This window comes from Trachurus trachurus, assembly GCF_905171665.1.
Source record: "Trachurus trachurus genome assembly, chromosome: 13".
Taxonomy (NCBI): domain Eukaryota; kingdom Metazoa; phylum Chordata; class Actinopteri; order Carangiformes; family Carangidae; genus Trachurus; species Trachurus trachurus.
Window position 1 is genome coordinate 13,555,272 of NC_139892.1, and position 13,484 is coordinate 13,568,755.

The following is a 13,484-nucleotide window of genomic DNA, read 5'->3' on the forward strand; positions in this document are numbered from 1 at the left end:
ATTACTTATTAACCTTATAAACTTTATTTATTTGCCTCCAGATAAAATCAGTGACGGTGTTATGGTGAGAGTCTGACCCCTGCTGCTCTGGAAGGGGAAGTGAATTGTCAATAAGAGACACAACTTTACAAATTATTGTTTATTTTGCTTCATATATTGATCTGTCTTTTTTTTTCTTTCTTTCAGCATGAACTTGAAACAAACATCAGTGACAAATGGCTATACTGTGGTACAAGACAAGAGAAAAACCAAATATACAGTATAAGACCACGAAAAAATACACATTCTCGTAAACATCAGAGAAAAACGACAACGAAAAAATCAAATAAAAAAATACAGAATGAAAAAGTAAACCAAAAAAAAAACAAAAATGGTAAAAGGTAAAAGATACAAAACTCAACATGCCAGGAGGGAACAAGGCGTCAGTGTTTCAGATAAAATCCCCACTTCCTGTCATCACACAGTCGTTAAAAAAAAAAAAAAAAACAACGAAAAAATCACCCAAAGCAAAATGCTGACGCTTCAGAAGAATAAACCATTCATCAATACATCAATCAATAAACCAAACATCTGTGACGTAGAGAGTCGTCCCAGTCCAAGGGACCGGGAAAGGTGATGGTAGTTAGGATGAGGGGGGAGGGTGGGGGGGTGAGGTGGTGAGGCGTTTAAGGTACGGCAGTGAAGGAAAGTGCTGATCAGTTTCCCTGTTTTACAGGGACATGAAGGTTTCACCTGGTAACTCATCATCATCGCTCACTCACCCGGGCTTCGTTGTTATTATTTTATCACAATATTAATTGAAATATCAGATAATTTCATGTCGAGCCACAGACAGAGTTCAGGATGAGTTACCGAGCAAATGAAAAAAAATCAACGCCCATCATCGCCCACGTTCATAGTGACGAGTAAAATCTGTTAAATCTGTACCTGCCCGACATAAACCTACGATATAAGAGACACAGAGAGAGACAAACGGGCTGTATGGAGGAAAACTAGCGCCAGAATTAACAATGACGTCTGTGTTTTATGTAAAACAGATTTTCATTAGCTGAAAACTAAGATTATAAACTGTATAGCAAATTTATATTGTATAAATTTAGACATAAAGATTCACATTGTTTTCTCTCTCAACAACAAAATCTGTGTTTAGAGGCAACAAAAAACAAAACACAACTTCTACATGTATTTTGAAGTGTCACTGTGTTGTATCTGCGATGTACCAATAGAAATTGAGAGATTATTTGCATTTTTTTGTACTTTAGCGATAACAACATAAATTTTTGGATGAAAAACTATGAAAGAAATAATAAAAATAAACAAAAATGTATGTTTTTGTATTTGTTATTGTGTCTTGTAATCTCATATGGGATGGGCCACAGTGGTGGCATGACACGAAAATAAAAAAAAATCATTCATTCATTCATTAATTTACTAAAAGTGTTGATTATGTAAAGTTTTCAGTACATTTAATTTTCATAACAATTTTCTACAGTTTCGACATTCAATCTGAGATTCATGCACAAGTGTGAATTCACTAGTTGAAAATGCACAGTTTTTTGCACTTTACAAAAGTTCCTTTAAGTTTGTAATTTGCCGTTGAATAACTTCGACACTTATTTTCCTCCGTACGTTTCTCTCTGATCGTTCACATTTGACGAACTCGTGCAGTTTAACGGGGACGAATGTGCAGCTCTGCTTTTACAGAGCGTCACCACACACTGACACGAGCTCCTGAGCTGAGAGACTGACTGAAAGACTCGGCCGCTCCGTCCGTGCACTTGAAGGCAACATACCGAACATGTGGAGCAACAAGTTTCCTACAAAAATAACAACATCTTTTTTTTTCTTCTTCTTCTTCTTCTTCTTCCTATCCATGTTCTCTGAGTTTACAAATCTACATCCGAAGCATCTGAGGTTTTACATTCTCTGCATCATGCACCACTAGGAAGCAGCCATGCACGCTGGCGTCTACGATACAGTGTGGGGTGGGTGGGGGTCGAGGGGGGTCGAGGGGGGGTCAGGCCATTCAGAAATACACCATAACCGAGGTCCATGTAAAGAGTGTAAAGTGCATCACGTGCCATTCATTTCTCACTTGAGTTTCATTCGCTGGGCGCCTCTGGTGGCGGCGGAGTCTCGTCTCTCAGCTCGGTCAGTGAACGCCTCATGACGGGTTTGTGGGCGGGTTGATGGGCGGATGAAAGTGATGGATAGAAAGATAGATACAGTAGATAGATAGATAGATATAGACAGAAGGAGGGAGGGGGGTAGGGAGGGACTGGGTGTGCCACATCCTGCCTGAATCCACTCCTCCCATCATCTGCGCACACAGAGAGGCACTCGGAGGCTCTTTGGAAAGCGCCTCTGCCACAACGAGCAAAAAAAACGTCAGAGGAGGAAAAAAAACGTTTTGTTTTAATCACAAATCGTCTTCTCCTCTCTCTTTTACTCTCTAAGACTGTTGTTTTCTCAGAAACTGGAGGGACTGTTTCTTTTTTTTTCTTCTTCTTTTCGCAGCCTGCTACCTTCAAACTACGTAAAATGTCCCTTTATGTCTGTACAGAGGTTACGTTCAAGTTCAAGTTGGTGCAGAATTAAAACACTGAAACTGACAAAAGAGCAAAATGACTGATTCTTTGGAAAAAAATCCTGATGGCAATTTGTTGTGGTTGTTATTTGTGGTATAAAAAAAAGAAGGAAAAAAAAGACGTAAAACCTCTTTTAAAGCAAAAAAAATACACAAAAAATAACACGTCTCTGTAATTAACTAGCACCCTTTGTGTTTTTTTTTTTGATTTTTTTTTCAATCAATACAGTCCAGTAAATGTACACATACTTGTCTGTCAGTGTGTGATTGTGTGTCAACGTGTCGCCCCGAGCTCTTATTGCTACAACGAACCTAAACTGCAAAACACAAATCTGTGTGTGTGTGTGTGTGTGTGTGTGTGTGTGTAACATCTAAAAACACATAGTAACACAGGATGCTCTACACACATACACACACACCCTCCTCCTTGTCGTCTAGGTGACCATATTGCAATAAATACATCTGAGGAACAAACAAAAGAGTGAAACTGTGATAAAAGGAACCAGCGCCGGCTTCATGCAGTGTCGTTTATCACACACCAGAGATCACTGCATTATGTAACACACACACACACACACACACACACATATAAACACACACACGTTGGCAGAGATGCTGCTGCAGTGTGTGTGTGTGTGTGTGTGTTTTCTTTTCTTTTTTTTTTTTATCTCTGAGAGGATATTAAAGTCCGCAGCTCTCTGCTGTATGAACTTGGATCAGGTGTTTCTTACTGTAACAGCTCAATACTGTCTCTGTTTGTCTCCTCGCTTCCCATTGGCTGGTACCTTCTTCTTTGTCTTTTTCTGTGTGTGTGTTTTTTTCTTCTTTTTTCAAAAGTGCGACTGGCGGAGGAGAGCGAGCCAGTCGACCGTCAGTGGCACATGTAGCAGTGAGATTTAAAAAACAAAACAAAACAAAAACATTAAAAGAAACCAGAGTGAAGAAGAGGAGTCATCCGGGTAGAAATAAAAAATAATAATCCCAAGTCTTTTTCCTCTTCTTCCTCCTCCTCTTCTTCCTCTTTCTTCCATTTAGTCTGTTTCTCCTCTTTAATGTCGAGATGCAGTCGAAGGGAGGAAGACGAGAGGGTGGAGAGTGTGTGTGTGTGTGTGTGTGTGTGTGTCACTCAACAGATGAAGGAGGTGATACTGAAGTGTCACAGTCACGTTCAGTCCAATGGTAAACATATGGCAGTGTAATGGTGTGTGTGTGTGTGTGTGTATGTGTGTGGGGAATGTACTGAGAGGTGGTGGATGTGTTTAAGTCTCACACACAGGTAGGTGACGTCCTCCACCTCCATCACTCTCCTCCTCCTCCTCCTCCTCTTCTTCCTCCTCCTCCTCCGTCTTATTTGGTGTCGGCCTCTCCTCTCTCTCTCTAGACGGAGGCCTCAGGTTTGCTACCGTTGTTGATCTGCATGTAGATCTTCGGGTCCTCGTCGCGCTCGTCCCTGAGGCGCTGCAGGTGGCGGCTGTGCCACAGCAGGTAGAGGGGGAGGCAGAATCCCAGCATGCTCAGCACCAGCAGGCCCACGTTCACCTGGGGAGGGGAGGAGGGACGATATCAGAGTTAAACCTCAGATCAATGTTGAACCTTAGATCCTCCCCGAACCATTTTTGGACATTTTTGCCTAATTATTTTGCTATAAAATCATCATATTACAATATTTTTTTGTGCTTTTTTTTGGCTCAGATCTCTTTAACCACTTCAGCTCTGCTCAAAAATACCAAATAATCAAAAACTTTCAGGACTTTAACCCTTTAAATGCCAGTTTGAATATGTGCTGTTTTTTTTGGCGTTTTTGCCTTTATTTGATAGCACACAGTATAGATAGACAGGAAAGGGGAGGCAGAGAGAGGGGGAATGACATGCAGGAAAGGTCTGCCCGACGCGGGATTCAAACCGGGGACGCCTGCGTTGAGGACTGTAGCCTCTACATGGGGTGGCCGCCTTAACCACTGCGCCACGCACCGCCCCATTTTTGGTATTGCAGTTGATTAGAGTCTTGGATTCATCAAAAGGTAGCAATAACATTTATGTTATTGCATTTGTATTTTTATGTGCTATCATTGGAGCTTTCATCTTTTACCTCTTTTGTCACCCTCAAGATAAAAATAGACACGCAGAAAAACTGGTATAAAATCATCATATTTTAATATTTTTTTCTACTTTTTTTTGCTCAGATCTCTTTAACCACTTCCACTCTGCTCAGAAATACCAAATAATCAATAGCTTTTAGGACTTTAACCCTTTAAAAGCCAGTTTGAATATGTGCTGCTGCTCGTTTTATAAAAAAACAACACAAAATATGTGATATTTTTGGTATTGCAGTTGATTAGAGTCTTGGATTCATCAAAAGGTATAGCAACAACATGTATGTTATTGCATTTGTATTTTTATGTGCTATCATTGGAGTTTTCATCTTTTACCCCTTTTGTCACCCTCAAGATAGAAATGGACACGCAGAAAAACTGGTATAAAATCATCATATTTTAATATTTTTTTCTACTTTTTTTTGCTCAGATCTCTTAAACCACTTCAGCTCTGCTCAGAAACACCAAATAATCAATAACTTTCAGGACTTTAACCCTTTTAATGCCAGTTTGAATATGTGCTGCTGCTCATTTTATTAAAAAACTATGAAACTATGAAAAATATGAGATCTTTTTTTATAAAATGAATTGTAGGGGGTTCTGGTATTGCTGCTGATTAAAGTCTTAGCAACACCATTTATCTGCTATAAAACTCCTATAAAATCATCATATATCAATATGTTTTTTTGCTCAGATTTGTTAAGGTGAATTAAATCCTCCAAAAACTCTTTAAAATGTGAGTTGATGTGTTGATGTGTGTGTTCGTACCCAGAGCGGGTCGCCCTCCAGCGGCCCCACCATGGCCATGAAGAGCGGCTGCTGCAGCAGAGCGAACAGAGCACTGATCAGAGACTGCATCCCGGTCAGGCTGCCGAACTGAGAGGACGGGTACCTGCAGGGGACAAACAACATCACTGGTGAGATGAAGGGTCAACGCCAACTGAAGCAACAGACATATGAAATAAAATACTTTGATGTGACACATTCAGTATAATACACTCATAAAGTATTCTCTCTATAAATTCTCTGGATATATGAAGATGTCATGAAAGATTTGTACAGATCATTTTATTTCTATTATTGAAATACTTATTGTATTCACTTATATTAATTAATGTGTCTGTTGTTGCAAACTCTTAATTTTTTTCATGTAAAACATTTGAGGCTGAAATTATAATAATAAATAATAAATATGTCAAGAGCTTAATTTCAATTTTGAAATAATGTATGCTTGTAAGTTTTTCTTTTTGATTTCAAACATACATGTCCATCAATTATATTTACATCCATCCATCCATCAATGATTTTTAATATTAAAGCAGATATCAGCTTCACGGCCGTTTCGGCTAATGCTGCGTTCAAGGCAGGCTTTTGAAACCGTAAGTTACAGCTTCAAGTCACAACTACGACTTGGTAGCGTTCCAGGTAACCCGTAGCTCGTGTTTTTACCATCCTGTTGTCTGTGAAAGTTCCCTATAACGGCCACTCGTAACTTCCGACCCGTGAACTCGTACCAGATCGAACTGGTATGACTTCACAGGAAGGAAAAACACAAAGTACGAGTTTCTTTGAACGCACCATGAGTTAGCAGCCCCCGCCCTTGTCAGGCATCAATTGGTCCTCGTGCTACGTCACCACATTCACGCGCATCCCTTGGCTGCACACACAGCCCTTCATGCCGTTCTCTCTCCTCATTGGATAACACTTGTATCCCACAAGGAAAATTTTCTCCTCGGGTTACAGCAGAGCAGAGTGACGGAGAGACTCGTGTTTAGGCTGAAATACTTCATGTAAGTGATTGCTGACGGAAAATAGGAATATTTAGGACTTATATTAACAAAAACATTCCACTGATATCTGCTTTAACACTAATAACGTGAAGAATTATTTTCTTATTTCTAATGTTTTGACCAGATTTTGCCTTTAAATTTGTTTTAACGTGTGGAAAAGACCGCTTCCTGTTTCACCCCTCACTGAATATAGTGAAACAGGCTGAAGGTGCTATATTCAGGTGTCCACTTACTTTTGGACATGTAGCCTCTAGGTTATTAAAATATATCTATTTATATTGTAGGTTATTATGATATTATGTAGCATCATTTGCAGTGTATTTTTATGCCGTCACACTTTGCACACTTACACAGCGGCGTAGAGGCCTCCGACTGCAGAGTGGATGAAGCCTCTGACGATGGTGTGGAGGATGAACGACAGAATCTGAATAGAAGAGGAGGAAACAGAAACAGAAATGTTCATTAGACACTGTGGTGTTCGGTTCTGGTCCTCACAACGGAGGGAACAACTTTCACACCTTCAGATAAAATGAATCTCAGCTCCAGTAAAAAACAAAAAACAACATAACACGCAGTTCCTCCTCAAGCCACTAGGTGTCAGCGCAGCACTGAGAAATCCTGCAGCTGCATTGCCATGTGAACGCCTCGTCCTGTTTGAACATCATGTACATCTCAGCCGCCGCTCTGCAGTGTTCGCCCAGACTCACTCAGGGGGCAACAGCAGCACGTGCTGGGGAGTGCCCCCCCCTCCTCCCCCCTCTCTTTACTCCTCCTCTCCCGCCTCCCAAAATAAAAAAAAACACAACTTATTGAATAGAAACCGATGTGTTTCCTCTCTCTGCTCACCTGCAGCGTCAGGTCGCGGATGATGCAGGTGACTCCGAAGCCGACCAGGAGCAGGTTGGTGAAGATGAAGGCTCTGGTGGCGTTGATGATCTTCTGGATATGCTTGCTGGGGCGACGGGGCTGACCGGGCTCCCTGAACACACACGCACACACAGGAGAGGAAAACAGAGTCAGACTCAATGCACAGTAAACACACACAGCAGAGGATATAATCAGTGTTTATATTTACTTCAGTATCCCGGTTATGATCGGGGTTTTTGAGTATCCTGTTTTTGTGTTTGAGCGTGTGCACTGGTATTCATCAGATTAATAACCGGGTTTCTTCTCTGTGTGCATTTAAACGCAGTCTCCTGGATATGATGATAACGGGATATTGCTCGTAACCGGGATACTCAAGTCCATGTAAACGCACTCAGGTTTTTAGACAGTCAGAGTGTAGGAGCTTTTTTTATTGTTATTATTTAGTTGTTGGTTTGATATAGTCTGATTATTCTCAAAATTTTATTTCATTATAATCGCATTTTTGCGTTTTTGTATTTTGTTTCCTTATTTGAGAAGAGTTGAAGCAGGTAAGGGACCAGAATGCACCTGGGTGGGTTTATAGTTTTAACCAGAGCAGGAGAGGTCTGTTGTCTTGCTTTTGATTAAATAAACCTTTTTTTTTTTAAGGAAACACAACTTCTAAATGGACATGGAGTTTATTTTTGCCTGCGTTGAGGTGTTTTGATTTTGGATTTCCTTTTTAACAAACGGTCACTACAAAGAGATTATAGATAATAGATTTGTTGACTATAAACTGGAACAATTTGTTCCATGTTCTCTCCCTATATTATTATTATTATTATTATTATTTTATACGTGTGTGTCCTGAAAATGAACCAGTGTGTATATATTTGCATATGCAAATGTGTAAATGTGTAAATGTGTGGTTGTGCGTTGTGCGTGTGTTTGTGCGTTTGCCCTCACCTCTTGACGCTCTTGTCGTTGTCGTCCTCACATTCCTTCAGCTTCCAGTCCATGACGTAGCCGATCACAGGGGACGTGATCAGACACAGGAGCTGCAGGACGCCGAAGATGGACGTGTAGACGCTCACTGAGAGAGGACAGACGACAGGATGAAAGTTATTATGTTGTTGTTTTATTTACAGGTTTTGGATGGAGAGGGAGAGTTTGGAGGGAAACACACACACACATAAACACACACAGACACACACAGACACACACACACACACTTACCCCTTTCCCACTGGCCAAAAAACCCGTTTAAACCCGCTAACAATCGGCTTTTGGTGGCAGTGGGAAAGGCGCACCGAGCCGCGTCGACGCGGTCAAACGACTCGGCAAGCGACGCGGGTTAAAATCGCCTTTAATCGGCTCGGCTCCGAACGGCTTGCAGTGGGAACGCCAGACCCGCGTCAACCCGCTAATTTACGTGATGACACGTTACGTGACACTACGTCATCACGCCGGTCGCGTCTCATATCACGTACCAAAACAAAGCTCTGCTCCGCTCTGCTCTCATCCGAGACTGGGATCAAAAGATCAGAGAACACTGACCAAAAACGATAGAATAAAAGAAAAGAAGCTAAGCGACAGTGTGTTTAACTGACGTGTTGTGCCGCGGACGTCCGTCATCCGGCCGCAGCAGACTCTCTGTCCTCCGCGGTTCCTGGTGCTCCAGGTCAGCCAGCCAGAGAGTCTGCCTCGGCGGGTTCCAGGGTGCCATTCCGAAGGGCCGCCACTCCGAACGTTTACTTTAATTTGTCGGAATGCCGACCCTTAATTATTTATGGGAAAAGGGTGCCATTACGAACCTGAAAGAAAGGGTGCCATTCCGAACCTGAAAAAATCTTGAATGTTTTACGGCACGGAGTAAACAAGCCTAATTGCGGTGGTAGCGTAGTGGTCAGAGCATCTGCTTTTGACGCGGTGGATCAGGGTTCGACTCCCGGGGGAGATACATATTAACTGCGATTTTATTGGCCTCTACCTAACCTTTTTACTAAACTTAACCAACTCCTTTCTACATTGCCTAAACCTAACCAAAGCACAGAGCAAGGACATTTATTTTCAGCAGGAGTGCCGCGGCTGCATCAGACCATGGATGTAATGCATCAGACTCGCACCTGGGTGAAACTTTGGGCGCTGTCCCCGCGGCGCGTCGTGTCAAGCCGGGCAGGAAGTCAAACCACGAGAGAATCCGGTCAATTTTCAAAATAAAACACATTCGGAACGGCGGCCCCTCGGGAAGTTCGAAATGACGGACCTTCGGGAATTTTCGGACTGGCAGACCGTCGGAATGGCGGTCCTTCGGAATGGCGGTCGCCCCCCGCCTCGGCGGACGGACACTCCGCGGCGGGCGGCTGTGGCATGACTGTGTGTGTCTCTTGCACCGCGGATGAGAGCGGGACGACTGGTTTATGCTCTGTCTGATCCCTCAGCGGGGGGTCAGACTCGGCTCATTTTGGTCAATGGGAAAGGGGCCAAATGCCGATTGTTAGCGGGTCGACCCGCGTTTAAAAAACCCGCGTCGACCCGCTAATTTTAGTGGGAAAACGGCTACTGACAGGGAAACAGTCACAACAGGTTTTCATTCTCCCACAGAGACAAGACAGGAGCAGCTGAGGGGAGGAGGTGATGAGTGAGGGAGGTTTGATCTTCGGCCTGAGGTTTCTTACCCACTTGCATCCTCTCCACTGCAGCAGCAGCAGCAGCAGGAAGCAGCATGACAGGAGAAAAGGAAAGAAAAGAGAGACAGAGAGAGAGAGAGAGAGAGAGAGAGAGGGAGAGAGAGCGACGGAGAAGGAAGAGACGGAGCCGGAGTTAACAACGAGCTGTGATGAGCAGGAAGCAGCAGAGGGACGATTGTTAAGTGTCAGTCCAAGAACAAGAAGAAGAACAAGAAGAAGCATAGAAATATACACGTAGATGCCGCATTTGGGCTTGTCAGGCACGTCAACTCAGCCGCCATCTTGATCCGGGGTTTCTGGCCATAGACAAACGTCTGACAAGCAGTCAGACCCGGTCAGACCCTTGTAGAACAAATTTCAGTGTATGTGGGTGTGTGTCTGAGTATCTAAGTGTATGTTTAATACATAAATAAATAAATAAATATATGTCTGACATTTATAATAAACCAAACGCCTTGAAAATTGGTTGAATATTCAGTGAGTTACGGCTGATAATGGCTGATAGACCTCTGCCTCTGTTGACTAATGCAGTAAGTAGACACAGCTTTGCCCTGACCAAGATGGCGGCCACGTTGACGTATCGTTCCAATGGACAGCAGCGTCAGAGGTGGTATCTATGTGTATATAGCCTATCTATGTAGAAGAAGAACAAGAAGAAGAACAAGGAGAAGGAGAAGAACAAGAAGAAGACGTAAACGCTCGATGCTACATCAGGCGGCTGGTCCTGACTCCTCTCACCTGTGTCCAGGTTTCCCTCGGTCAGAGACTCCAGGATGGTGTTCATGGCTCCCATGTAGAAGATGAGGCGGAGCTGCGTCACACACATGGTGATGAGGCTGAGCAGGAAGATCGGACTGAAGATGCTCTTCATGAACGACTGAGCTGCAGAGAGACGACACACAGAGAGAGAGATAGAAGGACGGTCAGAGTCAGAAGGACCAAAGAAAAGACAGAGGGCGACTTCTCATGAAATATCACAACGATGATCCCTGTTGCTTCTGTTTACATCCGACACGGGAAGGTTGCTTTGCATCATTGAGATAAAAGGTTACCAATGGATATGGAAGAACGTTTGGTCGAAAACGTCCACATTAAGACGTCAAACGTGTTTGATGACAGAAAATAATGACTTTAAACAACAATTTATGTAAAAATGACCTTGTGTACGCTTCAATTTCTAAGATTTACAGGGGTTTCAATTAGGGTGATACCACAAAACCTGGAGGGAAACTTACTGAGCCAGAGAGAGAAACTTTTTCTGTCCAAAAAGTCCCAACTCAACTGAACTCACCTATAAATTCACTGGGAAACAATATTAATTTCCACCACCATTCAAAATGACTTGTACAAATGGACTGTTCCAGATACTTAGTCCCAGTTCTACCATCTGTAGTCCTAAGGTGTGTATAAAACACCTGACAGATACGCCTACGTGAGTGCAACAAAGACAAACACACAGGTAAACGTGGCCTCGGCCTGTTGGTCCGTTTACACCAACAAACAGCCTGAAGCTTCCTGTCCAAACACCTGAAGACGTTCAACATTGCATTTTGTTTACAGACGTTGTTTTCTGTCATCTTAAGAACAAATTTGACATTTCGTCAAACGTTAGTCGTCAGAATGTGCACCCTCAGCGATCTGTACATTAGCCTACTTTGTCGTTCAGTTACATAATGTTCCCAATGCAAACATGAGGGGGAAACTCCAGTTCCCCTCTAACCTGTTATCAGGCAGCGAGTTGTACATTAATAGGACTCAGATATATATGTGAGGTTTCCCCCCCAGATAAGGATAAACCAGTGCAGAAACGTTGGTTTTATTTTTCTGGGTCAGATCAGTAGCTAAATCAGTGCTGAATATGAACAACATAGAAAACACAGTGTTAAAGAGGCAGCAAGTACAACTTCAGAGTGAAATGATGGAGCAGATGTTGCCTCAGAGACCTTCACATCAGGACAGAAAACATGCTGAGGTTGCACATTTCTTCCTGTTTTGCAATTTCATGACCTCGTCAGCGCAGCACAGACGAGTCCTCACGTGTCTGTGATCCTATGTTTTCTCTACATTTAAAAACTCTCTTTTCTATACGATGGAAAATACGTGTTAACCTGCACGAGAAGCCGCTATTCAAAGATTAGTAGAAGGAGAAGAGGTGGTTTCTGGGTAAGGAGTTGATCATTAATCAAAGCTGTGTGTGTGAATACAAATGGAAAATGGACCCGAGTGTCCATATGGTGACGAGCTGGACAAACCAATTAATGGAGAGTGCACAGACGGAGAAGACGGGTTTATTACCCAGAACAACAGGCATCCACCCACCAGAGGCTTCATTAGAGGGATTGTTTGTCTACAGGTTGAGGTTGATCAGGCATCGTGATGTTTCCACACATTTATAGCTGCTGCATAATTATCCGAATCAACTCAGGATGGATACAGGAGATATAAAAATGTGTATTCACTTTCATAACTTGTGTGTATTTCTGCCTGTGATCAAAACAAAACAAAACAAAACTGTATGAGGCTGAAAGTGTGGGGGAGCATACATCAGTCCGACTGCCCAAAAGTCCGACGGCTCATTTCTCCGACTACTCATTCTACAGTGTTAAGGTTAGGTTTAGGGTAAGGTTAAGGGCTACTTAAGTCGGAGAAGTGGGAGGTCGGACTAATGGACGCAAAAATAAAGAAATGTATGGTTGGAGAAATGGGTAGTCGGACAGACGCCATGCGCCCGAAAGTGTGCTGCTATCTTAATGCTAACCATGCTAACAAGCTGATTAGCATGTTAATATTTAGCTAGTAGATTAATACAATGTGTCAATCGATACATAACATGTGTATCAATAGCCTATATTAATACACATTGATACATATCGATGTGTATCAATACATTTAATTGCATTAGGCTACATGTCAATTTGTCCCATGTTAGCTCTGCATGCATAGCTTTAGCTTCTAACACTTGTTGCTCAGGGAAACATGGAGGTTCTAGTAGTTGCTGTGACGACACAAAACAACAATGATTTCAAAATAGCACAAAATATGAAGAAAAACATTGATAAATAATCAATTGTTGATTTTTTGGGACAAATCTTGCTTCATATTGAATTAAATAGTGTGTACTAATTTATTTATTTGTTTTCTTTGGATAATGTTCAAATTATTGTGTAAAAATAAGCTAATCCTTTTATCTCCCTTTGAAAGACTGATATAACAGTGCAGTGGTTGTAGGATTTTTCCTTTGTTCAATAAAATATATTTGATTAAAAAAACAAAAAAACAATCAATTTCAAAAACCAGATCCTCGCTGACCGTCTGCAGTTTAACGACCACTGACTGTGCTGCCGTGTGTGTGTCTGTGCCGCCGCCGCCACCGCCAAGTGTGTCGGAGCAGAAAAAACAACATTTGTGTTTTATTGGTGATAAAATAATAAAAGTAAACAAAGTGAAATGTTCGCAGCTGCCGTTGAAATTAGAGCAA

At 42.3% G+C, this 13,484-nt stretch overlaps 1 protein-coding gene across 1 annotated transcript in view; it reads right to left on the minus strand.

Annotated features, from left to right (window-relative positions):
- Positions 1-142: 142 nt before the first annotated feature.
- Positions 143-13,484, minus strand: part of LOC310996427 (large neutral amino acids transporter small subunit 4-like) — a 41,790-nt gene continuing 28,448 nt past the window's right edge. Inside the window, exons 8-13 of the mRNA XM_083985819.1 lie at positions 10,745-10,888; positions 8,283-8,409; positions 7,317-7,449; positions 6,821-6,894; positions 5,449-5,572; positions 143-4,126 (exon numbers count right to left, since the gene is read on the minus strand). Coding sequence (XP_083841945.1) covers positions 3,965-4,126; positions 5,449-5,572; positions 6,821-6,894; positions 7,317-7,449; positions 8,283-8,409; positions 10,745-10,888 — 764 coding nt within the window. The 3' untranslated portion in view covers positions 143-3,964. The remainder of the gene's footprint in view (positions 4,127-5,448; positions 5,573-6,820; positions 6,895-7,316; positions 7,450-8,282; positions 8,410-10,744; positions 10,889-13,484) is intronic.